General features: G+C 45.3%; 3 protein-coding genes across 9 annotated transcripts in view; all 3 read left to right on the forward strand.

Moving 5' to 3' along the window:
- Positions 1–13,791, forward strand: part of ABHD17C (abhydrolase domain containing 17C, depalmitoylase) — a 29,635-nt gene extending 15,844 nt beyond the window's left edge. The window contains exons 2-3 of the mRNA XM_065847744.2: positions 8,333–8,512; positions 12,293–13,791. Of these exons, the coding sequence (XP_065703816.1) occupies positions 8,333–8,512; positions 12,293–12,512 (400 nt within the window). The 3' untranslated portion in view covers positions 12,513–13,791. The remainder of the gene's footprint in view (positions 1–8,332; positions 8,513–12,292) is intronic.
- Positions 13,792–17,291: 3,500 nt separating this feature from the next.
- Positions 17,292–26,067, forward strand: part of LOC136106667 (cell surface hyaluronidase CEMIP2-like) — a 52,976-nt gene continuing 44,200 nt past the window's right edge. For both annotated transcript variants that reach the window (XR_011741112.1, XM_071814039.1), the window contains exons 1-5: positions 17,292–17,410; positions 17,484–17,591; positions 19,817–20,296; positions 24,968–25,108; positions 25,260–25,821. Coding sequence is in view for 1 of the 2 variants with exons in the window: in XM_071814039.1 (XP_071670140.1) it covers positions 17,386–17,410; positions 17,484–17,591; positions 19,817–20,296; positions 24,968–25,108; positions 25,260–25,821 (1,316 nt within the window). In the remaining variant the exon portion in view is untranslated. The remainder of the gene's footprint in view (positions 17,411–17,483; positions 17,592–19,816; positions 20,297–24,967; positions 25,109–25,259; positions 25,822–26,067) is intronic.
- The window catches only part of CEMIP (cell migration inducing hyaluronidase 1), a 111,670-nt gene continuing 105,784 nt past the window's right edge, over positions 20,182–26,067 (forward strand). For 3 of the 6 annotated variants that reach the window (XM_065847123.2, XM_071814041.1, XM_065847124.2), the window contains exon 1: positions 20,310–24,435. The gene's annotated coding sequence lies outside the window, so the exon portion shown is untranslated. The other 3 variants (XM_071814040.1, XM_071814044.1, XM_071814043.1) reach the window with 3 other exon arrangements.

Raw genomic sequence — 26,067 nt, forward strand, 5'->3', positions numbered from 1 at the left:
CTGGTTCTTCGTAGCAACACTTTTAGGAGTGCAATTTCAGGCAGTAGTTTATTTCTTCTTTCAGATTTTGAGTGTACAATATCAAAGGGAAAGTAAAGGCTTTTTGCAACAGTAAAAGGATTCTCAGAATTCTAATACGTTGTTAAATGTTATGAGGAATGTGCTCATCTGCCTTAGCTCTGCTGTATTATAAAACATAAAGTAGGATGTGTGCAGCTGAAATGAAAATACTGCAGCAGGACAGAGATGTGAGAGAAGCTGGGGGTGAAGAGAATTAATTCCTCACTCCAGAAGATACTATGGACTGAGCTTCTCTGTGAAAGTAACAGGATTTTCTCTGCTTTCTCAGGTTATTTAAATGTGCCTCAGAGACTGGCTATATAGATTTTGTACACCGGTTACAGTAAAGAGTGTATAATAGAATGTAGCTGCCTGAGTTTTTGTGAATTATTGATGCTGTGGTGAATGAAGATGGTTCTTTGCAGGCAGTAAAGGTTTCCTGTCTTTGATAAATAAAGCTTAAGACTTCTGTATTCCATGCTTATTTGCTACAGAGCATCTCCATTAAATGGAAAATACTTTGTTAAAGGTAGCTCCAGTGCTCTATTTTAAAAACTAGACCGAGAGATTGGTTGTAGTATACCGTCTACTTGTTGTGTCTTGGGATTAAATGGTGTAAATGAAGATTGCTCTAAGAAAGCAGTTTGGGAGATGCAAGAAACCATGAAGAGAGCACACGTGCATCTTCAAAACCATTGCCTTGTGACACAGGGCTTGCTTCAGAACTCACTTGATTTCTCAGGTTGCTAAAGAAAAGAAAGTTGGAGGCTGTGGGTATTACATTTGAATGTATCCATGCGTTTAACTCCTATTTTCACTCTTACTAGCTTCTTGTGTTTCAATTTACGCTGGTTTTGGATTGCATTTGCTGCTGTGATTAGGGGGATCCTAATTTAAAGGACCCAGCATTTAAAGGGGTTTATTTAGGACTTTGTTTAGGAAAGTGCTCCCTCTCATCGCATGGACACACACTGAGTATTGGAATGTTATTCACCTTTTGCCATCAAGTAGTGGAAGGATCAAGGGAGGAGTTCAGACAGAAGGCTCAACCACAGCATTGCTCATTTTTGTTGGATCTGGTTTCATTTGTCAGTGGCCTTCTTGCTAAATTTGACTCAATATGGAAGAATTAATGATTGTAGAGGCAAAGTTATTCTGTTCTCTTATATCAGCATGCCAGTGGTGCAAGTTCCTATGTAAATGTCAATGCACATTCAATCAAAATTCTGTTTCCTCATTCCCTGCTATCTAGGGGGTGAAAAACAAAAACAAACTAAAGAAACACAAACACCACCAACTCAGGCAGAAGCAACTGTTCCAAATCTGTTTGTTGTTTATACATAAAACTGTTACTTCACATAGTAGACAAATGAGCAACCTGACATAAGCCAGGCACCAAAATTTAGTATTCTGGGTTAATGTGGTAGTGAAAAGACATGTTGTTAATTCAGCGAGGTTCTTATTAGAAGAGAAAACAAGTGAAGTTTTACTTTGTAGCGCATTTAAAAAAAATATATATATATATATCTATATATCTATATCTTCAAGCACAGATTGCATATTTTTTGCCCATTCTTTTGCCCATATCATGTCTTTGATATCACAACATTTTGCTACTCTTCACTTAGTTTGGAAGAGATTTCTTCCAGAATGGAAGTTTGCAGAGGTCTTCGTTCCTTGGTGATGGTGTGCGCTATCTGTTGGTTTGGGGTTCTTACAGTTACTTCTCTTTTGATTGTTATTTCTTAAAAATGCTTGAAAAATTAGCATGGATAGGTGCAGTCTGATCGCATTTGTCGAACGATCTTCAGCTATAACTGGTTGTGAGGACAGAGCTGATTTCCGAGGAGCAGCAGCCAGAGTGCAGACGGGACCGGCTCCCCGCTGGGTGCTGGGCTGGGCTGCCGATGAGTTGGCTCAGAAATATGTGGGGCAAGGCAGGAATGTGGAAATGCTGCCGGGGTGTGGGATGAAACCCTCCGAGAAAAGGGGTGTTGAAGGGGGAGAAGGAATTCACTTGTAGTGGTGAAGCTGGGAAAAAAGGAGGGGGATGGATTTTACTGTTCTAGAGTTCTTGGTTTTGCTCTGAGTCCCGAGCAGGTTTACTTTAGTTATGGAAATTGTTTCCCGCTTTGAAACATGACACATTCAGGAGCCTTTGTTCAACGCAGATGAACACAACGTAATATAAGGTCGTATTTGAAAAAGGAGCAATTTTTTAGAGGAATTAGTATTACTAGGATTTTATTAAAAATAAAAGAGACAACCAACCTTCACCCCAAAGCTACTCAGTGTAGCCTAATTCAGTTAATGTTAAATGTGTCATTACAGCTTGTACTGAAGAATGCTGTGAAATAGGTTTCTTTTACGGGGCAAACTTGCAGTGGCTTCACTGCTCAGCCCTGTGTGCATCACCTGCTTCCATCACGGGTGCTTGAGCTCACCGGTGCTATCTAATATCCATGGTAGGACTTGGTTGAACTTTGAGCACCGTTCAAACTCGATAACAGATCACTGATTATCACAATACAGTAATCAAGAAGCGGTTGTGGTGATGCATGCTTCAGTATAATTAAGTTACTGCAGTGTAAATGATCATTCTAAGAAGTGCCTGGAAGTTGTTTCTACTCAATCCATTTATTTATTTGAAAAGAAGAGCTGGTACATCGCTGGATTAGCACTACAGTCATATAGTCCAGCAAGGCTGTAGTGTGGTGTCTGCAAATAACAAACCTCCAAAATAACCTTTAAGACGTCATTTTCAAGTGTCATAAGTTCATTCTGTAACTCCAGTATTAGCCTGTATTGATTAGCACAATGACTATCTGGTGTAGCAGTAAAATAATAGTGATATAAAACTGTGGCAGAATCCTTGATTAAATTTCTCTGGCAGCCATTGGAATTATTTTGAGTGTGAACACATTTGGGGAATTACTTGTCTGCTCCTGTGACAGTGTGCTGGGATAGACGCCAAAAAAATTGGTGTCTTTTTTGCAGCTTCGTAAGGCAAAATACTATGCAAACTGGTTTTGGCTCTTACTATAATGAAAATGTAAAGTCAAAGAGAGTCTGCTGTACCTGAACTTGAATCACATAGTGCTTGTAGACTTGGGCAGGAAGGAGGCGGAGGAGGAAGACGACAACACGTATTTAAATACTCAGTGTCAGTGTTTGTGGTGCTTAGTAAAACAGTGAAGAGTTTTAGATCCACGTTCGTGCGAATTCAAGGAAACTGGAGTGAGAAACTGGCACAGGGACTCTTGCTGTGTGCCAGGGGTTCCTGTGAATCTTGAAATAATTCCGATTTTTCTCATTTGACAGTCGATGTTATGGTTAACACCAAAAATCTCTAATCTAATGTCTTGCTCTCCATTTAGTGTTGGCATTTAGACTGAAAATCTGCTGTGATTCCTGTGGTATTTTGGCTGACATGCTGAAGTGGTACTTGCTGAAGCACAATGTGAAATTGAGTGTTTTCTTCTGACACTGTGAATTACTTGCAATAACCCAAACTTCTCTTGTTGGGTTTTTTAAACGTAAAGATCCTACAACATAATCTCTGGTTCAAGATAGACAATCTGCATGTGGGGGTTTTACGTTTTTGTTTTTCTTTTCTACCCACAAAATTAGCTTTTTAGATTCAGACTGGATTCAATAGCCACTTATTTCTGAAAACGTAGATGCACGTCTTGCAGAAGAGTATAAGGATGCTGTAGAAGAATCTGTCCCTGTTTCTTAACAACTGATCTAAATTTCTCTGGATTGTAAAGTTTAGAGATAATGCATTCTGAAAAGGGAACACATAGTATGTTGTGACAAAGGGACTTCTATAAACAGACTTGAATAGCCCATGAAGATCTTATTATAACTTGTATGTGCTAGTATGTATAATCTCATTATAACATGTATGTGCCAGTAACAATACTCTAGACATCACTATTTCCTCCAGCCGTGGCATGGTTTTGTTGCTCCTGATGTGTGCTGGATTTTCTTTGTGTCTTGAGATGGAATTATTTTGTTGTGGTGTTTCCTTTGAGAGGGATGCACACAGTTTCAAGCTCGACCTCCTTGCAAGAACACACCAGTGAGTGACCCTGATTTTCCTGACTATTTCTCTTCATGTGCTGTGTTGTAACCAAGAACTTGACCACCAGTAGCTGCCTTAGTTCCGTGGTGGTTAAACAGGTCTTGACAGCATTGTGAAATGGGGTTTCTGTAGTCAAAATGCTCTGTCTAAATAGATGCTGTGACTGATTTTGAAAACTGATCTGTTGCTGTTACCATCTTTGTGCTGTTCTATATTCTTTCCAGTTTAGGTAAGGGATATTGGGACAGCAAATACCGTGAAACTTCAAAACTGAAAATACAAGGTGTGGTTAACTTCACTGGTTCAGTAAGCCTGAAAAAAGACCTGGCCTCACTACGGAATATGCGTTTGGCACCTTTGAAGGTTGGCACGAATGCTGTAATTTTAGCTGTGACCATCGCGGAGGTTCGGCTGTGTGACACGGCTGCAGGCCCTGCAGCAGCATTGCCCTGGTGCTGTCTGCTGAGTGAGGAGACAGTAAAAATAGCAGTGGGAAACTTTCCACCTGTGTCACTCAAAACTGAAGCCTGGGGAAGGGGGTGGGAATCAGTATTTTATGCTCATAATTAAAGATGCTTTATGATAATATACAGTTTGTGCATAGCGCTGTCAGTCAGAAGGCATTAAGTACTGTACAAAGGCAATTGATACCCTCATCTGTGTTGTATGAGGGTACTGATGAGGGACGTGGTCCAAGCCACAACCATACTATAACCAGACAAGTAGAAGTCGTTGTGTCCCATCCTCCTTCACCATACTCGGTCAGCGATGCTCCCCACCTCCTCTGACCTGTTGGTGTCACCAAGGTCTCTTACTACTCTGTGCAGGAGTAAGTAAGGAGAACCTGGGATGTGTATTCATAACAGCCAACTTCTGTGCACGTAGTTCATAAGGAGACCAACATTGCTGGTAAGCCTAACTTGTATAACTTGAGGCAGTAACACAGGGTGGTGGGGGGAAAACAAAACCGTGCATTGCTATTGATCATGGAGTGCGTTGGTGCCTTAGCTTGACCTGGCCTGAATTGGAAAGCTGTGCGTGCAGGTAGCTGTACTGCTTGTGAAGATAGCTGGTTTTTTTCTGCACACATAAGAAATGTAATCCGTAATCCAGATAATCTACTCAGGGGTTATTGAGAGTAGACTAGGCTGGAGAACTTTGCCACCTGATAAGTGTTTGTGGGTAGGGCAAGTAGAAGCGCTTACATCATTTTAAACGGCAGTAGCTTTGTGCTTCTCAGTAACTGACTTCCCTGGGGGAAAAAGCATGCCTGCCTCTTTTTCTTTTATTTCTCCCCCGCCTCATTAAATCAGTGTTCTACATATGCCCATGGTAATGATTGTAATTACGTCTTACTTTGCTTTTCCTGAAGGCTGGTTTCCACGTTGCAATGTTGCTCTGCTTGTTTTGCCCTCGATGGGCTCCATGGGAGAAGAACAGGAGCGCACCCATGCACTGAATGTGGGCCTCCTGCTCCCTCAGATGGAGCTCTGTTTCCACAGAGACCAAAGCTCCTGTGTTTCAAGGAAGATATTTTTAGGACCTGCTGTTTAGCTGGTGGAAGGACTTTCTTCCTTAATAGGAGAGCAGATTGTAACAGGATTCCTCTTTTCTCAGAATGTCTTTTGCCTTTTTCTCTCTCATTCTCTCTGTTTTTCTGTCACTTAGTTTCAGTTTCATTGTCACATTCTCGTCCATGTCTACTCTTCCTCTCTTCTTCAGTTTCACTTTCTGTATCACTATTACTGTTGCACAAGAATCTAATACCACTTGCAGAGAGTGAGAAAGGGCCCAGCTTTTGCTTCAAGGATGCTAAACTTTAAATATAGACCCACCCTGGTCCTCGTGTACCTCAGTGGAACAGTATTTGCTGACTCACAGCTGGGCAGCGCTCGGGAAGATGTGGAGCATCTCGGAGCCAAAGCCCTGGCCTTCGGCTCCAAGAACCTCGCACGCGTCAATTATTCATGGCCCTTGCTTCTGAGTTGTCGTATGTCCTTTGGCCTCACAATAAATAAATTTTACATGTAGCTGTTCCTGCTGATGTTTGCGGTAAGCTTAATGTCTCACCTTCTGATTGATGGCCTGATGGTAAAGGGCTTAGAAACATAAATCTGTTATAATGACTCTTCTGTCTTGGAAAGTTGGACTGTCCCTAACTGAAACGGTCCAAGAGATTCCTTTAGTTGTCGGTAAGTAGGAGTACAAAGTAGTAAAGACATTTGACTTAATGACAGGCTACAAGTGCACTAACTCGCTGTTCTGCTTTTTTAAGATTTTTTTTTTCCCTAAAATTATCACATCACCTTTCTGCAGAGTTAAGTACTGAATAGCTGTAGGATTTATTTCCTGATGAAGGGCTACTTGAAATTTAGAGATCTGTCTTGTCGGTTTTTGTTTGTTTGTTTTCCTAATGATGCTGTAGACTGTATCCAATATTAACTGACATACTGTGAAATTCAGATGTTTTTTCTAGAGTAGCTATTGCCACAGCAGCAAGGTGCTCCATTTGCAATATGAGCTGTTTTCAGAAGCAAAGTAACATCAAAAGGTGTGAATCCAAGGCAGATATATGTTGAAGAAAATTGCCATTCTAAGGCAGTTGTGTGCGTTGAAGGGATTCTTTTGCTGCCCTGTGCTGAGCTGTTATCCTGTAAATTCTCCTAAAAGAGCCTCACAACATCTCTTTAAAAACACCAGGCTGTGGTGATAGACCACCAACGTGAGCTGCTGCTTGGTTACCAAGAGGATAAATTTTACTCCAGGGAGATATTTTTATACAGTTGCTTATTCATATTCCAGTGGATGCCAAAAGCACCCTTATGCTCAGCAGTATAGAAAAATTAAGAAAATGCCGGTTTCACAGAACCTGCAATCCAGTCTAGTTTTACTTCATCGTAAAACCAGGCATTCTTGACGGCCTGTAGTTGGTTGATTAGTACTGGATTATTCTTCTGTTGTAATTTTAATTATTAATGGATTATTCTTCCATTGTAATTTTCTCTCTTTTGCATGTACCAAATCATTTAGCTGCTTGGAAGTCAGGTGCTATCCAGGCCTGCCAGACACCTCGCTATCAGCTTGGCAAGGAAGCTGAAACCTTCCAGGTGTTCATCTGGAATACCCTAAAGTGTGGGGTTTGATTTTCCTTGTCATAGCAGTGACAGCAGGATTGTGGACAGTGTAGACTGGCAAAAAGACATGTTCTGCACAAATAATTCTCTCCTAGAAATCTGTTCTTCGCTCAGTTACTTTTTTATACAGCTTGCAATAGGAAGTGGAGATATACATAGAAATCTTCTGGGTAAATATTTTATAATTAACCGAGTAACAGCTTTGATTTGCAGCGTTCCTAACAAGTTGTGGTGACCAAATACTCTTCACTTCTTCCTAGCCACTGTCACCTCCTCCCGTGCCCCTTCCAAATTCCTTTATATTTTGCGTAGCTTAGGTAAAAACTGAATTGGTATAATCTTGAACTTTTTTGTAGTTGCAAACCAGCACACAAACCAGGATGGTTTTATAGATGGACGAGAAAATAGAGGAATCATCCAGGACTCCCAATGAACCCTGAATTTTATGGAACAATGTGTGTTTATACATACAAAAGAAGCTTGGCATGTTTTAAACTGGAAAATAAAAATGAGGAATAATTTACACTGATGGGAAATTTGAAAAAAGGAATGGAACTATCCTTTCAAATTTTTATCCTTTTTGATGTCTTTAGCTGCACTACCAAGGCAGTTTGGCCTTTTTGTTCCCGGTGCATGGAAAGAAAGGTGGGCAGAGGAGTAACTCTCTTGTTTTAACAGTGGAAGGGTTGTTAGCCTTCAAAAGAAAGTCTAATTGAAATTCCTGAGAGTGACTCTGGATAGTGGGGAAGTCTAATTTATAATTTACTGTGCTGTGGAGTAAAAGATAAGAGGTGTTCGTGGAGATGCTGAAGATTGACAAACAAACTGACATTCCGTGGATAGCTCTCTTCAGCCTGTGCAATGTATTGATTATTTACTCTGCTGGACTGTTTTAAAGTTTAGACTTGTGAATTCATACTTCCTAGGAACAGATTTTAAAGAGCTACAATGGGTAGGAGGGATGTTTGGTTTCTTTTTATCCCTCTCTTTTTGTTTTGAGTTTGGGTTTAATAATGTGAAATGTGATTTGTTGTTTATTTTTTTTTTACAGGTATGGTGTTAGTCCTGAGAACATAATTCTGTACGGCCAGAGCATTGGTACAGTCCCTACGGTAGACCTGGCATCTCGGTACGAGTGTGCAGCGGTAATCCTTCATTCTCCCTTGATGTCGGGATTACGGGTGGCTTTTCCTGACACTAGGAAAACCTATTGCTTTGATGCTTTTCCAAGGTACGTACAAACGCTGCAAAGAGGATTGTTCTATACTCACCATGCTCCTTAGGTGTTTGACAGACACTAGCTGTGTAACTTTCCAGGGAACTTTATTGAATTATCACCTGCATTTTAAACTTCAGATACACACACCTTCTAAATCCAAGCAGAGATTCACCATGTAACAAGCAGGCTGATGTCAGTCTCAAACTGATGTGGTAGTCATTGTAACAAACAAAGAAATTCTTATTGTTTACAGCTGATTTTTCTCCTATTTTTTGTGTTATGGGTTGTAAGTATTAGGATTTTTGTGCTGTCAAATTTGGAGTAGTAGCTTAACAACTGATAATTGACTATTAAGTCCTTCAGACTAATGACTAACAAATGAGTAATTGTACACCCTTAGCATCTTGGTCAGCTTTGATTTAGAAGGTAATATGATATCATGAAATGGATGTGCTCTTTTCAAGCTGCTTGTTAAAATGTTGCTATGGCTTTACCAGATCAGCAGAGAAAAAGATATAGATAATTAATGTTTTTAATGGGAGAAAACAAGAGAGTGTCAGAGGCCTGAGTGTTAGGCTGGTGAGGTTCACTTTTCAGTTTGGTTCTGCATTTCAGGTGTAATCCCGAGGGAATGCAGTTAGTGTTTCTTTGCCTTTGGTCCTTGTGAGTAAAAACACTTCTGCACCTTTGGTGTGCCGTCCATCTAAAATCACTAAAGATACCGAGGCTTGTATTTCTTCCTCCATGATGGAGGTCGTGTAAGAACCTAATGTCTGATCGAAGCAAAGTAAGTTCCCGTCCCTTTTTTGGAAGATTTTGAGCTTGTTTTAAGAAGCACTAGAATATTTTACATGTAGAAAGCTACATACAACTGGTTTCAAGACAAACCAGTTGCCCTTATAGCCTAGTGTTTCATTTGAAAAGCCATTGCAACAGACCTAAATTAGTGTGTCCAAATATTAGGGAATAGCAGATGTTCTAGGAATCTTTTAGAGCTTCTCATTTGCCACAATCTCTTTGTAGAAGTGCATATAGAGCTGTGGCAAGTGAGGGGAGGCACAGATGTCACCCTGGAAGGGGGAGGGTAAAGCAGAGACTCTCTGAAGCCTGATGCAAAGCTTGAGTTTGCTTCAGAAGGTCACATTTGCAATAAATGTAGTAGGGGATATTAATAGCATTTGTTATGTTTGTTTTATTGTAGTTGTAACAGATTAAAATTAGAAGGTGGGGAGGCTGTAGATATAGCCAAGACAGCTAGAAGTGATAGTGACCAAGTAATACTGGCTCTCACAGTATCTATGCTGATAGATAGATAGATAGATAGATAGATAGATAGATAGATAGATAGATAGATAGATAGATAGATGGATGCTATTATACAAATAAATATTTGAAGTTGTGGTCAGAATTTGAAACACGCTTCTCCCCATTCATCATCCTTAAACCTGCAATCCAATATTTACAAATGCTTCTGCTACAGGGGGGAAAAAAAGAAAGCCTTAAAAATAGCACTGATGACAAAAGTAAGAGTGATTAGCTGCTATCAGCCAAACAGAATACCAGTTTAAAAAAGACAAAGTGGGAGGGGGGGACAGTGACAACAGATGCACTGTAGCCCTTGAGTATTTTGTTCTTACCCTGCTGAGCTGGTCGTTGCTGTCAGTCTGACTTCACTTGCCCTGTCAGCGCTGAAAATAAACAGCACTGTACTTTCCTGAATGTCTGCGGCTCAACTGTCCGTCTTCACGGCGGGAGATAAATAGTTCTGTGTGCACCTACGGTGAATTGCTATTATGTGCATTTTGTGTTGGGACTCCATGAGAATTTGGTCTCTGTAGATTTTTCTAGCTGCAGAGCAGTGTGGCTGAGAATACTAAGTAAGTCTAATGTGCAGTTTAAATACTGCCTTATGAGTCGCTGAGTTGGCAGTTGGGACGCTTTCCAATTTTCTGCAAAATACAAATATTATCTGGCTTAATAGTCTGTGAATGTATGTGGAAAAAATAGCTCCTTTATCTGAATACTGAAGTTAAAGGGACTTCCTGGTTTCCTACAATAAATGAGAACTTAGTATCTGGCTGCCAAAATTATATATAATGATCTCTGTAGCTGTATGTAGCTGATGTGTCTGACACATCGTGGAACTCGGGGACAGACCCTTTGTGGGCTTAAGATGTCGGTTTATATGGCTTGTTGATTGTAAAGAGTTTGGCTATGAAGTTTATTTGAGGATTAAAATTATGGAGGGAAAACAAAAAGTAACTCCATTATTCTGATTTGTCTCTTATGTTCTGGGGGTATTTTTCTGAATTCAGCGTAGTTGCACACAACTCAGGTTCCAGACAGAAAAATAACGCTTTTCCTCTTTAAATGACTTGAAGCCTGGTTTTTGGAGAAGTATTGAGGCAGAAATGTGTTTACATTCAACTGTTTACTGGAATAGTAATGATAGTTCTCTAGCATACCAAGTGCTGAGATTTATATACATGAGGTTTAGTGCTTCAGTCTACATCTTAATTTTTAAATAGCTTTATATTTTCATAAAGCTTATTTAAATCTGTTTTTAAACCGGTGTATGTTGGCATCCGTACTTTTAAATGGTTTTAAGCAGTCTTGATCACTTTGTAAAACCTCTAGTCTTACAAAAATTGCATGCTTGCTGCTTCTTCTAGAGCAGAAAAATCCAAGCAGCTTTTATTAGACAGCACAAAGAAATAGACTTGTCCTTCTGTTAAATCGAATATTACTGATACTCATTTCTCCACCCACTTCATCCCATACTGTGCATAATGTCCTGAGCCAATTCCTCCATTTATTGATGTCAGAGGAGCTGGTAGGAGGCTGAGGGTTCATTACCACTCTGCTTATATACTCATTTGGAATTACTGGCAACTACCAATGTGATATGGTCGTCTGGCAATAAAAGTTGGTGCCTGCACGAAGGCGGTCGGAGAAGGCTGCTGGTTACCATGTAGAGTTCACATGTGACCAGTGTGCTTCGTAACTGGGGTTTTCTGGCCTGAATTCATAGGTGTGAAGGTGCTTTTGTTGCTCTTTTCATTCCGCTGAACCCAGTTTTCCATGAGGGGCATCACTGGGCTGCTCAGTGTAGCTGGAACAAAAGAGAAAATAATTACTTTAAGGCCACTTTGCAGAAGAAGTGAGTTGCATGACGTAAAATCATGTATGTTTCTTTTGGTTTGCAGTTAAATATCCTTGTGTAACACTCTTCTCCTGCAGGTTTCTTTCTTATCATTTGAACATCAATAATCAGTACAAAGAACAGATTGTTATCCTTTAGCTGAACCTGCTTCAGTGTGAGGGTTTGAAGACAGTTCAGACCTCATGAACTGAGGTTTTTGGGGTTTTTTTGCATGAGTCTTGTGACTGGAATGTCATTAATTAGTTCTTAATCTGTTAATTGGAAGGTGATACTGTGTAATGTGAAGTCCACACCTGCAGTGGGTCCCATGGAATCTTACTTGCTTCTCAGTGGATTTTGTGATAGATATACTCACTGTTTTGGGGGGATTTTTGTGTCAAGCTTTGTTGGTGTGCTGCCCATTTGGGCTTCTTGTCGTTAGAACCATTGGGATGCTGGTGGTGGCAGCACAGACTCCAGTTTACACGTCTGTTTTGGGAGTGAGCCTTGTTCCCTACCACTTGGCCACAATTCCAGTGTTTTGCAACCATTTAAAAACACGCGGTGATTATGTATCAATAGTTAAGCTTGCTTCTTTAATGGTATAAAAGGCCCAAACTAAGCTATCTTTTTGTTTTTCCATCCGCCAGCATTGACAAGATCTCGAAAGTGACCTCTCCCGTGCTGGTGATCCACGGTACCGAAGACGAGGTGATCGACTTCTCCCACGGCCTGGCCATGTACGAGCGGTGCCCGCGAGCCGTGGAGCCCCTCTGGGTGGAAGGGGCCGGGCATAATGACATAGAGCTTTATGCACAGTACTTAGAGAGACTAAAACAGTTCATATCTCATGAACTTCCCAACTCCTGAAGAAGCCTACCTGATTTTACCTCAGTTACTGTGAACAGAAGAAATTACCTGGTTTTGCACATGCTTTAACTGGATAGCTGTAATAGCTTTATACTATGAAGAAATACCCTGTCTTGAGGGTGTTCTAATCAAACATCTGATGAAATTTGTCTTTTATATCTGGAAATTATTCTACTAATGCACACAGAAATGGTCAACTACTGTAATTCCAACCATTTTTAGCTTTGTTGCCCTGAAGGAAGTGGGAATACTAGCTGCTTATGGGGACACTTTTTACCTAGTGCTGTATTAATCGAAGATCAGTTTTCTCTGTCTTTATAATTCTGTCCTGCAAAGACTTTTTTTCCCGGTGTTCTCAATGTGGAGAACACAACTGTTATGAGCTACAGCTTGTTCTGAACAATCAGCCAAGGGTTCAGTCGAAGGGAGGACTTTCTCTGTAAAGTTTCTAGCTGTGGTATTGTAACTGGAAAGTTATTGTGATGAAGTTCCCCCTCCTCCCTTCTCGTGTTCTTTTGTTAACTTACTGATCTTCCCGAGTAAATTATTTAAATATCCTTTTTCCTGAAAATAAACTACTATATGGGGCTAAACTCTGTAACGACCTCTCCATTACCTGTATAAACATAACTGGAATATTCTTAAAGGAACTGGGGACAAAATTGCTTTTGTTTAAAGATAAATGTGTAAATTTACTACTAGAAAACTCATTTTAATATTCAGATGGTCTGAATAATAGCCATAACAGACATTTCCTTCTGTAAAGCATTCCTGTAGACTTTTTAAAAGTACTGTACATATTTGAATTTACATTGTGCATAGATTCTTAATTGGTAGTTTTAATTTAAGTCTAGTTACAATAAACTGCAAAATTCTGGTTTGTATATGATTGAATACATTTTGTTAAAATATGTTTTTATCCCTATATTATTTTGCTATTAAAGTTTTATAAAGTTTCCAGGACAAAAAAAGAAAAAAAATTTACACATTTATGTTTTGATGAATTTATGTAACTAAATTTTCATTGAGCTGATCTTTTTAGTTTAGAAGCAATTTGATTCTTTGACACTGGAATCGCACAGATTATGCATCAGAAATGCAAGACACTTACAAATTGTTACACTACTAGCATAGGTCTAATTTTTCCAAATTTAAAGGCCTTAAATGTACTGTAAGCCTCAGATTGTTGTATAAATTGATCGCGATTGATTGCAGTTTGTGTCCTGTTGCTAGAATGCAACGCAGTGATTGTAATGGAATAAAGGATGCATGGATTAGAGCTTGCTGAATTTTGGAATCTTATTTGGTGCATGTTTTTTTATACACAAAGAAAATGTAAAGTACAGATCTTGACAGAGAAACTTGAATTTCACTATTTAATTCCTTCCTTTCAAGGAAAGTTCTCCTCAAGTACAAAGCAACATTTCCATGAAGCTTGGTATGTAAATCAAATGTGAAAGAGATTACTTTTAAATGGTGTTCAGCTGGTTTTAAGTAATGAGAAAACATGATTCATTGCCTAGAAGAAATGTTTGAACGTAGTTGTCATGAGCCCTGCAGTTAATGGTCAGCACTGCAAGTGTGTCTGTTGTCCCGGGTTAGTCACTTGGCCCTGTTACTGTAAAGGAGACAAACTGGTATTTTCACTGGGAGTGGGGGAAATGAGGACACGCGTCCTGCTCCAGGTCATCCTGATCCTTCAAATTTGGATCTGGATCTGTGTTACCAGTCGTGTGTTTTAAACACCTCGAGCACCAGGGTCCCCAGCGGTTCTTTTGGTGACCGTTCCAGCCCAAACGGGCGGGTTTTGCCCGATGGGCACCTCGAGCGTCCTGCTTCCCTCCTGTGCTTTAAATAACTGTTCAGATACACGTCTGCCTTTGTTTGTTTGCTTGCTTTGCACCTTCATAACTCTGCAGTGGGTTTTCTCTGTTTCTACCCGTGTTCTTCCTGAGACTGCAACTCAAGCTGATGTCTGTGGTATTCAAGGTAATGTTTGAAAGTGTAAGCCTGTCCATGCTGTGGCTTGGGCAGTTTTTACTTAAGCGGTGTTTTTTGATAACCACATTGAGCTTTGTATTGCTCTGAAAACTTCACTCTACAGCGTTTCTTTCCATGACCCCTTGGAGCTACTCTTTACATCAACAAACTGGTACTTTTAACCTTTTCCCCATAAATTGATTTATTTTCTTTAATTACTACTTTTCTAACTCCTGCAGTTATTTTGTGGCTTGTCTTTGCATTTGCTTTGCTTTTGGTCGATATTCCTCTGTTAATGAGAACCCCAGATCTAAATTCAGTATTGTCCTTTATGTCCCATCAGCCTAAATTCACAATAATCTTGCTGAACATTGATTTCCACTTGTACTATCTTTTATTTATCCAAATTCCTGCCTAATTCTCAGAGGTGCCTCGTTGTTGTTCTGCCTTCTGCATTGTCTACTTTAGTTTGCAAAGTTCGCCTACATTTAACAAACACTAATGTTGCATGAATTAAAATGTTAATTAGCGACCTATCAGCGATCTACCAGTATGGAATTTCCCTCTCTTAATTCAATAATTTGTTTACTTGTTTGGTCCCTTAATTCTCCTTGTAGCCCCATTCCCATCCAATAGTTCTTTACTGAATTCTGCAATGTTAATAATTTTCTGGCATAGCCTTTACACAAAAGAAAACAAATAGTGGTAGTGAGCTGCTTTATGTTTTAAGCTTGTATCAAGGCATTTCAAAACACTACTGCTGGTCAACATGAGAATTAATAGTTGAAAGAATCTGTGGCCAAATCATGAAACTATGTATAAGACGGCAGATTTCAGGCCCTCATTTGTTTAAAGAAAATAGGTTAGAATAGAATTCTCAAATGATGGGGAATGGGATGATGTGAGGTTATGAAAGAGAAACTTTAAATGGGGCTAGAAAATGGTTTGTTCCAGCAAACTGCCAGCTTTCTCATTTAAATACATAATCTGGGCTTTACGAGAACTTGTTATGCATATTTTAGAGCTACCAAGGTGTCGCTGTAAAAATGGCTGTGTCGGGATAAATTATGCAACGGGTCTTCCGAGGGTGTAGATGATCACCAACATCGTTTTCTCTGGATGTGGATGTGTATCCGGTGTTCCTGTGTGACCCACTGTCTTTGTTCACCCAGCACAGCCGTGTGCGAAGCGCTTTTCCCAGGAAGGTAAGATGCGGCCCATCTGCTTTTGTCAGTAGTTGTTTAATGTTTGTACTCCGAAAAGACAGAGGAAAATATTTGTTGCAATATTAAAGGCAGCATTTTCCAGGGAGTTTGATGTGAATTCTTTTTAAATTTATGTAACTATTATAAATTAAATTTGCATTCACGTGGAGACCTGGTACCCTGTGTTGTCTCTGCTGCATTTGTCCTCCTCATTCTTCCAGGTGTGTGCTGTAACTTGTGGCAAATCTGTCCTGGCTACTGTCCCTTTAGCTTTATAATTGCTTAAACCTGTATTTACACTTCATATGGTACATATATTTTATAAACTCTGCGTTGTATTTGCGTTTTCTAAATGATGCCAAACATAGAAAAAGAGAACCAATGCACTTTCTTCCTCTGGTTATTCGTTCAGCAGTAAACCTTGATTGCTCTCATTTGGAAAATGTTTTCTTCCTTAGGTCTGTTCTCATGAATGTAAATTAATGATTTTGTTGAAGTCCATTTAACTTATTTCTCTGTAGCCTTGTGGAATTCACCAGCCATTTTAGCACTGAAATTCCTTGTGGTGCAAATGCAGTTGTTTTGTACTCCCCGCAATGGCCAAGGGTGGGTAGGTAGGTTGGTTGGTAGGTTAGTTGGCTGGTTGGTAGGTTAGTTGGTTGGTAGGTAGGTAGGTAGGTAGGTAGGTTGGTGGGTAGGTAGGTAGGTAGGTTGGTAGGTAGGTTGGTAGGTAGGTTGGTAGGTAGGTTGGTAGGTAGGTAGGTAGGTTGGTTGGTAGGTAGGTTGGTTGGTTGGTAGGTAGGTTGGTTGGTAGGTAGGTTGGTTGGTAGGTAGGTTGGTTGGTTGGGTAGCTCTTTGCTGGGGGGCACTCTGCTATTGGAGTGAGGTAAAGCACGGAAACTACCTGCTTAGTATTGATTGCTTTTGAAGTGGGGCAGTAATTCTTAGATCAGATGGGTGTCAATTTGAAAGCAGGACCTTGTATTCCAACTGTGCAACATTTGGATCACGTAAGTTTGTTACAATGGTAAAACAGACAAGCTGGCCCTCCCATCAGGAGGGTGAGCATCTCTTCTGTGACACTTCAGCAATGTCTGGTTTTGTAGCTGAGTTTGCGTAGTTAACCAAACTAAATTTGCAGAAAGCATTAGAGTAAATGCCTGCTGTCTTAAGGGGGGAAAAAATAACCCTACACCTTCAGCATGTTACTTGTAAATTGTCTTCTGGTTCCTGCAAAGGTCAGTATTGTGTGCTGTGGATCTCCTGCTGGTGCGGTGTGCTGTGAGCAGTCAGGGCGCTGCTTTCCAAAGTAAAACTCCGGGTTCCTGTAGGTCTTGCCGGGGACCGGGCAAGTTCTGTCCTGGGCCACTCTGTCGCCTGTGCTTGTCGCTCTACCTGGCGGCTGCTGAACGCGAAGGTGTGATCGCCCTTCTGTTCTGCGGGGGACGTGGCTGAAGTTTTCCCGTTCGGCAGAGACCAGAAAGAACATCCCAGCTCCCCGCGGGGAAGTGCCGGCTGACGGCGGCTCTCGACATAACCGGCCTTTGTGTCCAGGTCGGGGGGAAATCCCTCCTGCCGCAGCCCGGGCAGCCTCCCAGCCGCCTGGGCCCCGCGCCGAGGGGCAGCTCCGAGCTCGGCCGGGACTCCCGGGCACGGCCGGGCCGGCAGCCGAGGGATCGCCGGCAGCAATGCGGCTCCGCCGGGCGCAGCCAGGTGAGGAGCCGCCGAGAGCGGGCAGGGTGCGGGACGGGGGTCTGAGGGGCCAACCCCTCTGTCTGTGTTGCAGGTGCCCCCCGCGGGCGGGACCCCCCGAGAAGTTCCCCCGCCGCCCGGCTGCTGCCGCTGCTGCTCCTGGTGGGCGCCGGATCCCGGGCGCAGGCGACGAGTGTCAACAGTCAGTAGCGACACGGTGACGGTGTCCCCGGGGGGCCGGCGGTGGGGAGGGCAGTGATGGCGGGGAGGAGGAGGAGGAGGAGGAGAGAGGAAGGCGGTGCTGCAGCCCCCCGGGCCCGGGAGCGCTCCGGCCTCCGCTGCTATTGATGCCCAGCGTGGGCTGAGGCCGGAGCCCCCGGGCTGGCCCGGGACAGGAGAAGGAGCCTGTGGCTGCTGGGACCAACCCTTTCTTTTATCTGATGGAAAAAAGGAAGGGAAACACGTCTCTGGTTTCCAGATTAACTTCCAAGACACAGCATGGATTGACTGTGGCTTTGGAGGTGACTGCATGCAATGGGCCCTTAATTTATTTTCTGCTTTCGTTACTCAGGCCCTTTTTAGTTTAAGGGCTGCCTTTAAGTGCTAGACATTGATCCAAAGTTTTGTTTATTCTGAATAATGTTTTACACAGCAGTTTGTTCCAGAAAGCTTGCAGACCTGCTTAAAGATTTAACATGGCTTACATTTCAAGTTACTCCGCTGCAGCGGTGCCATTATATGCACTTAGGGATGTTTTGGGTCTGCCCCAGAGCCCTTTCCCGTCGGCTCAGACCGGTCCAGGTGGGTGGCAGCAGTCATGCAGCCCTTCATGGACCAGCTGCCCCCCAACACATCCAACAGGAGGAAGGAGCACAGGGCTCCTCCTGGAGCTGGGTTACTCCTCTCCCCTTGTTCCTCCCGGGTATCCCACACAAGCAGTTTGCTCCTCTCTTTGTGAGCCCATCAGTTACTAGTGGAAGAGCTCATTGATCTCTCAGAGGTCTTATGAACAGGGTTCTTGCAATGGTTATCGATTGCTCTCAATGAAAGAGGCAGTAAAGGTGCAAAATGCTGCTTTAATTCTGACATATTCCTGAGTTATCCACTGCCATCTAGTCCTAGCAGTTATATTTTGCAGTTTCTAAGTAATTCAGGGATGAATTACAACCATAAATGTCTCTTTTGATATGTAAATTTCCAACATAGTAGCAGAATACTTAACTAGTACAGGTACAATATGAAAAAATTCCCCTGGACCATGAGTAACAACTACTTGAAGCTGATAACCCTAATCTTGAAATCAAATAAAAAACAATACCTGAAGCTTCTCAGACATTCCTGGACTGGGATCCTTCTCTAGGAAATAGAAGAACATTCTTAAAAATCTTTTCCTCTGCTTAGAAATGAGAGAGAGGGAAAGGTGCAGGCACATTCCAGGGCTCTGGGGACGTGACCTCCAGCCTTTAGCAGTATGCCGTTGTGTTAAAACATTAACTATTTCAAATGCTCTTGGCAAGATGCAATTAAATTAGAGGTTCCCCGTCCCTTTTATTTGTTAGAGCCTTCTTGTGTGTTTGCAGCCTTACTTATCATGAAGCCCCAGCGTACTTATGTTGCATTTAATTGTTTTATTGATCATTTCTCAGGGTGTAAATGGAACCTTCAGGCTCAGTCCGGGTGAAGAACAGCTGGGTAGGGACACTACCTTAGAAACAAATTTAAACTCCAGAGAGCCACGGTTCCCGCACACCGGTACCTTCTTGTCCACAGAATAAACCTACTGTGGCCCTTGAGCAACCACAGCTTAACCCTGTTAGACCAGGCTAATGGCTTTGATCAGCAGGCAGGGATCAGGGAGATCACCTAGAAAGCCAAACTGACCCTTTCATTTAAGCCCAACCTGTATCTGTTGGAAACCTAGAGGCTGTGCTGGGCCTGGGGACTGGACCCAAAATGCAAACAGCCCAGCAGGAATGTTAAAGTTTCCTTTCTTAGTCATGTATGAAAAAGGTTTTCTAGTTTTTAATAGGAATCATTATTTTTCTGAACATTGTTCAGAAAATGTATATGGAATAGTACATACTCTTTTGGTGATATTTTTTTTGTTTGTTTTAGGAATCTCTGTACTCTGCAGTGTATGTATGTGTAACAAATACAGTTTTCCTGAGCATTACAGAAAAAAATAGTTTAAATAAAAAATTACAAATAAACATTATTACACTACAGTACCTGAAAACCCATCTATAGCAAATGTATTGATTGCCTTGTTGAAACATTCAGGAAGTTTGTCAAAGTAGCAATCTGCACTGTATCCAGGGTTACAGCAGAACACTGACAAATTTAGATATATATTTTAAAGAAACAAAACCACCTGGGTTCTTTGCTGTTCGTGTTTAATGGGTTTTACTGTATTTACACTTATTTCAGAACATAGCCTGAGTTCCAACAGTTCTTTGTGGGAGCTGGATTATGAAGGACTGTTGCACAGTGAGAAAACCTTTCCTGGGACCAGCCCGTTCAGGAGCAGCTCTCTCCTGAGCCACCAGGCAAGAAAAAGTTGGCTGAGTCAGAACATGGGCCAGAAACCACAAGAAAAGCAGCTGTCCTGTGACATGCTCCTTAAACTTTCCAGATATATTTTAATGGATACCTTTGGACCTAGCTTGGCCTGGAATCTCTTCCGGTTTTATAACTGTGATCAAGAAATCAACCTGCCCAAAATTCATATCAGTCCTCTCAAGGTGGCCCAGCACAAGGTGAAGCCGTTCTTGCTACGCAGGGTGCTTCAGCTTCTCAGGGATATGGGAGTCTTGTCTGAAGCTCAGCAGTCCAAGGCCACCTCTCTGCTCAAGAAGCAAATGCTTAAACCGAGGAAGACACCATTAGAGCCCAAAGGTGAACAAAGTGGTAGGTATATAAGGAAGAGATATAGCTTTGGTATCTCACATGCTTTCTGGTGCTGGCTGAGTGACTTTGGGGGCTGCTCTCTGTGCTGCTGGGTGAGGGGAGGACATCACTGGGTGCGGTCTGGTACACGGTGGTCTTGTGCCATGCCGGGAGCTGGCATTCAGCATTCAGGCTGAGCTGGAGCCAGCTTGGAGCGCTCAGGCCTAGGCAGGAGGTCTGTGACGAGGCGGGTAGAAAGCGGTCTCTGCCTGCAGCAGATGCTAGACAAAGGCAGGTACAGTGTGCAGAGGGCAGTCACCACAGACGGGCCATGATAAGGAGACAGTCTGTGAGAATTAATACAGGCACTAAAAGCTGCGTTGTGGTAACGTGGTGCTCAGCTCGGTGGGGCTGCCAGGCACACGGCGGCCCCTGAGTGCAGCTCTAATACCAGCATTAGCGGTGTGTTGCTCAGTGATCCCCAGGGGCCCGGCCAGGCCAGCAACTCCAGCTCCCACCAGAAGCTGATGCGTTCCCCTCCCTGCTTCGAGCTGGGGCTTCCCCGGGGAAATACTGCTGCGCTGTGCTGAGAGCGTAAAATGAATTTACAAAAAAAAAAAAAAAAAAAAAAGGTGGAGAATTGCAGGATTTGCGGCTGGCAATAGGAGGGGAAAAAAAATAGTATGTGTTAGTTATCATGATGCAGGAGCTAATGACCCGCGTCCCCCGCTCCCAGGATGCGCAGGGAGGTCTGGCCGGGGCGGGCAGCGGCTGTGCAAGGGCGCCCCCGTTCGGCCGCCGCGGCGCCGCAGGGGCAGGACCGCTCCACCGCTCGCTGCCAGTGTCCCCGTGTCCCCGTGTCCCCGTTGCCGGCGCAGGAGCGGTGCCCGCGGCAGGGGGGATGCGGAGATGGGGGGTTTGGGGCCGCCTGGCCTGCGCTGGCGCTGCTGCGGGCCCCGCGCAGCCGGACTGATCCCGGGATGCCTCCGGTTCCCCGCTCCGTGGGAATGGGGTGTTGCTCAGGGGATGCTGACTCGGCTTCTCCTTCCTTTCTCGCAGTAGTAAGAAGGAAACAGGATACCGCCCAGAGAGGGAGTGTGCCCGGGAAAAAAACACTTAGAGAGGAGGAACCATCCTCTCTGCATTCGTGTGCAAGATGCGTATCTCTGGGAAGAGGTGTTGGTGCTCTGGGAGTGGGTTCACCCGCAGCTGACTCATGTAGAGCAGCTTTGTTTTCTGCCGTTGCCTTAAAATGAAGTCACTGATATTCGTTACCAAATGTTATGGTCATGTCTGCAGGTAAAGCGTTAAAGTCATTGCGACATGCTGAGACATGGTCAAGGTTGCCACATACCTGGTAGCCCATTACAGAAAATGGCCCATTTTTATTTGTTAGAAAGGTGAACTTAAGTTTATAGCTAATAATAACACTGGAAGGAGGGTTTGGGTTGGTTATTTTTGCAGAGAAGAGTTACATCAGCCATATGTTGGAGGCAGTGTGTGTTAGTCATGATTTCCCACTCGCAGGTGTGAGGATGTTTGGGAATGTGCTTGTGCTGAGGATGTGCTCTGTAACCAAGCGCTGTGGTGTGAGCTTCAAAGCCAGTGCTGCTGCAAAACAAAAATCATCTCGAAAAATGAAATTTGGAAAAGAGTGGAAGGAAAGTAGTTTAGCTCCTGAGCACCAAACTGCAGATAACTACAGGAGCTTCTGGATTTCCTTAACAAGAGACAGGAATCTTTAGAAAAGCAGGATGATCTGTCCAGTCTCATTTACTCAGAATTTTTCTTCCTCAGGCCGTTAAAATAGAAGGGAAATAGCACTGAAATAATTCATCTGAAAGTAGTTATTTCAGAAGAAGCATCAGACCTGTGTATTTTTGTGGATTTTGAGGCTACAGAGGGAAAATGCCTTTGACGGATTTAAACAGTGGTTGTACCTTAAAAATACTGGGTTCTTGTTTAGGAGCAGTCCCATTTAGACCAGAGTGACTTTGGCTTTACTGATTGTTTCACAAGGCCGGCACAAAGTTCAGCATGAATCAAAGCTTGTGCTACATTTATTTCTGCTATTACAGTGTTAGATCGATCATTGTTGCCCTTTATTTAGATTGCAAGTCTGTGAAATCTTTTGCACAGAATAAGTGTTTTAAATGAAGAGGTATGAGATTTCTAGGGCCCCTACAGGTGTAAAATTAAGGTTCAAGTCCTCTTCTACCTCAAATTTTGTGGTTCTAGAACTGTGGAATTCAGAGAATTGTTAGTGTATTTTAAGACAAAATATTCCTATTGGTCTTGTCTTGCCTGAAACTTCCACCAGTAGATAAATCTTTCTCCAAAAAAATTTGACCACAGCCTCCTATACCTCTGATAACAGCTCTGCTTTCCCATGACCTGCATTCGTATATGTCATATTCAGATAAGGAGGCACAACTCTGACTAATGCCGCTTTTTTGGAAGGAAAATGACAAAAACTATTTGAGACAGGAATAGAAGCGCCAGCACTAAATGATAGATGAACAGCCGGTAGCAAACGTGGCAGCTCTAACGTTTCCCTGTATTTATGGAGTATTGAAATGAGGGAGTGTTATCTGGATTTGTTTCTCTTTGGGGCGGATGCTTATTTTCAGATTCAGGAGTTCTCTGAGTTCCAGGACAGGGTGTAAGAAAGTGGATGGGTTGTGTTAAGCACAAGCGAGTGTTGCTCCAGCTCCAGAGCTGTTGTGTGGAGTGCTGGACATGGCTGTACCCCTCGCCCACCCCCCCCATTTCCAGGCTGTTCCCATATTTTGTCTGACAGCACTTGTTCCTTATTAACATGACTATAGCCTCTTTGTGCCCTCTGTCAGAAGAAATCCTGCACCAGAATAAATTTCAGAGGTGACAGATTGTAACGGTTTGACCAGATGATGGCACACAAATGTCTCTGAGATCAGCAGCACCTGTGGCTTTGCATCTCTTAGGCTCTGGCCCTGGGCAGGAGCAATGGTTGGCACTGTTGCCTGTCAGCTTCTGGCTCGTCTTCTTTAGGTGTTGGGCTCTGGAGTGGAGATGGGGCTGTACGTGTGGACTCTGGGAGGTAGAAGGCAGTGGCCACAGTAAACTGTTCCCTGTCGTTATGTGTCCCCAGGAAAGCTGAGTTATGCTATATTTTAGAGTCTATTTAAAAATGTGATATTCTGATTCATGGAAAACAAACCAGTGCCAGTACTTCCACAGGCACTGCCATGTCCACTAGGACTGGAGTCCAGACAGGAACCTGTCAAAGCCAGGAATGCGGTCCCAGGCCATGGGGATAAAAGCATGTGGGTTTTCTTCAGGCTGTGTCTTGTCAGGGCAACTTCTATGGCCTTTCTGTGTCTTGTCAGAGCACCTTGTAAGGTTTTTCCTCTCTTCCACCACATGCTGGCTGCAGGTTGATTTGGTCAGGTGATGGGACGTGATGTGGCAGCTACCTCTCTGCTCACCCACTGTCAGGGAAACTTTTGCAGCCACTGGGTTACAGCATTCTCTGTACATCTACCAGATGCAGGACAACAAAGGGCAGAAGACCCCGTGGGAAGGTGCCAGAGGGACCAGCTGCCTCCCAAGAAGGGCCAAGCCATGCCAAGCCCCGGTAACCACATGGGAGCCTGGGGGCTGGCGTGCCTCAACCCCGTGCCCTTCTTGGGGAGGCAGCTGGCCCCCAGCTGCACACTTTGCATCGGGCTTTTGAGCCCAGCCGGCTGCTCCGGGGATCTGCACAGACCCCCAGGGCCCTCCCCAGGCTGAAACTCGCCCTGCTCCCCATGACCCCGTGGAGGCCGGCGGGGAGTCCGCAGCCCCCAGGGGTTCGGAGCCAGGGAGGACCTTTGCGTGCGGGCAGCGGGGCTCTGCCCGGCCCCGAGCATCTGGGCTCCGGTCGCAGATACACGTCCAGGCTGGAGGGATCGTCCCCGGCTGGGAGGAGCCAGCAGCTCCGCTGCTGTAAACAGTGCGGGCACCGCCAGCGGTTGGGAGATGGATATAAATAGGGAGGCGGAGGGGAGGCAGCCGGAGCGGAGGAGCGGGAGCTGCCTGCGCCTGCCTGCCCCTTGTCTGCCGCCCGCAGCCGCGGTGCCAAGCAGCCCGGATCGGGAGCTCCCGAGAGGCGGCGTACAAAGTTTGCGGCTCGGCGATAGGTAAGCGATCTGTGCAGCCGAAGTTTGAAACCCGCCGGTGCTTCTCGTCGATCTGCCGCTGGGGTTTTCTCCTCGCCGGCTTTTTCTTCGTACTGCTGTTATGGTTGCGCCGCCGTGTCCGGGGTTGTGTGGAGCTGGGAAACGGGGGCATTTCTGGTTTTGATCTTACTACCTTAAGTGAAGGAGATAAAAAACAAAAAGGAAAATGTGTCTCGGCGCCGGTTCCGTGCAAAGCCGCGGCGAAGGAGCCGGTGCGGCGCACGTGTTGCGGGCGGGGGGGCCCGCGGCTCCGGGCAGCAGGTAGCGGCTGTGGCGACGCCCGGGACGCGCCAACCGCAGGAGCCCCGGGTGCCGCGGCTCCTCCTGCCCTTCGCGTCAGACCCGGACCCGGTCCCGGTCTCGGCGCCGCCGCGGGACGCGTCGGGGAGCAGCGAGCGGCGGCAGCGCATCAGGTCGGTACCGCGCCCCTCCGCGCCCTTCCGCGCCCCTCCGTGTCCCGCCACCGCTGCCGCCGCTTGTCCGTCTCTTGCAGGGCCCTGCCCGGAGGCCGCCCCGCACCTCGCCCCGTGGCGACCCGGTTCCGACACCCGCCGCGCCGCTGTGGTGGGCCGAGGGGCGGCCCTGCGCCTCGAGAGCTCTGCCACCTTCCACTCCCTCGTCATCCGCGACGGAGGTAAGCGGGGCCGCCCGTCCCCTCGGGGCTGCCGGCTGCTCCCGGAGGCCGGGCGCTGCGGGGGCGGCCCAGCCGTGTCTGCTGGCCCCCTGCGCTCCCAGTCCCCGGCGGTGCGCGTCCCCAACCCCGCTTTTCTCCCCTCGCTCGACAGGGAAGCTGGTGTTTGCCGACCGCCCCCACGGGCCGCCCATCACCCTGCGGGCCCGCTACATCCTCATCCACGACGGTGGGGAGTTGCACATCGGCTCGGAGCGCTGCCCTTACGGCTCGCGGGCCACCATCTCGCTGTACGGGCGAGCCACTGAGGGGGCGGCCGTGGAGGGTTTCGGGCAGAAGTTCGTGGGCGTGGGTCGCGGCGGCGTCCTGGAGCTGCACGGCCGGCGGCCCCGCTCCTGGACCCTCCTGGACAAAACCCTGCACCCCGGCGGACTCGTGCACGGCTCCTACTCCTCCGAGAGGCGGTGGGGCAGCCGCGGGCTCAACCTCCGCATCCTAGACGCCGGCACGGCACGAGTGCTGGCGGCGGGACGCTTCGACACCCACCTGCAGCCCGGCGAGTGCCGGCGGCTGCGCGCCTTCCTGGCCCTCCAGGCCCCCGGCAGGGTGGTGGCGGCCGCCGTGGGGGACTCGGCCGCCCGCAGCCTCACGTTGGAGACGCGGCTGCTGCTGCGGGACCGCCTGGGAAGCCGATTCATCGCCCGCCTGGGCTACAGGTGAGACGGGCGGCGGGCGCGGGGGGGGAACGGGCCGGCGGCGCCACCATGGACAGCTCCGCGCCCGGGCCGCCGCGCTGCCGCGCCCGACGGGGCCCGACCCGAGCGAGGGCGCGACCGGGTGCTCGACCGGGTCTGACGGGTGGGCAACCCGGGCCGGGGGAGGGAGGAGTGCAAGGAGAGGATGCAGTGCCACGCTGCTCCCGACCCGGCTGCCCAAGCTCTATGGGGATGGAAGGTTCGGAC

The sequence above is a fragment of the Patagioenas fasciata genome, chromosome 12 (assembly GCF_037038585.1).
Source record: "Patagioenas fasciata isolate bPatFas1 chromosome 12, bPatFas1.hap1, whole genome shotgun sequence".
NCBI classification, from domain to species: Eukaryota; Metazoa; Chordata; class Aves; order Columbiformes; family Columbidae; genus Patagioenas; species Patagioenas fasciata.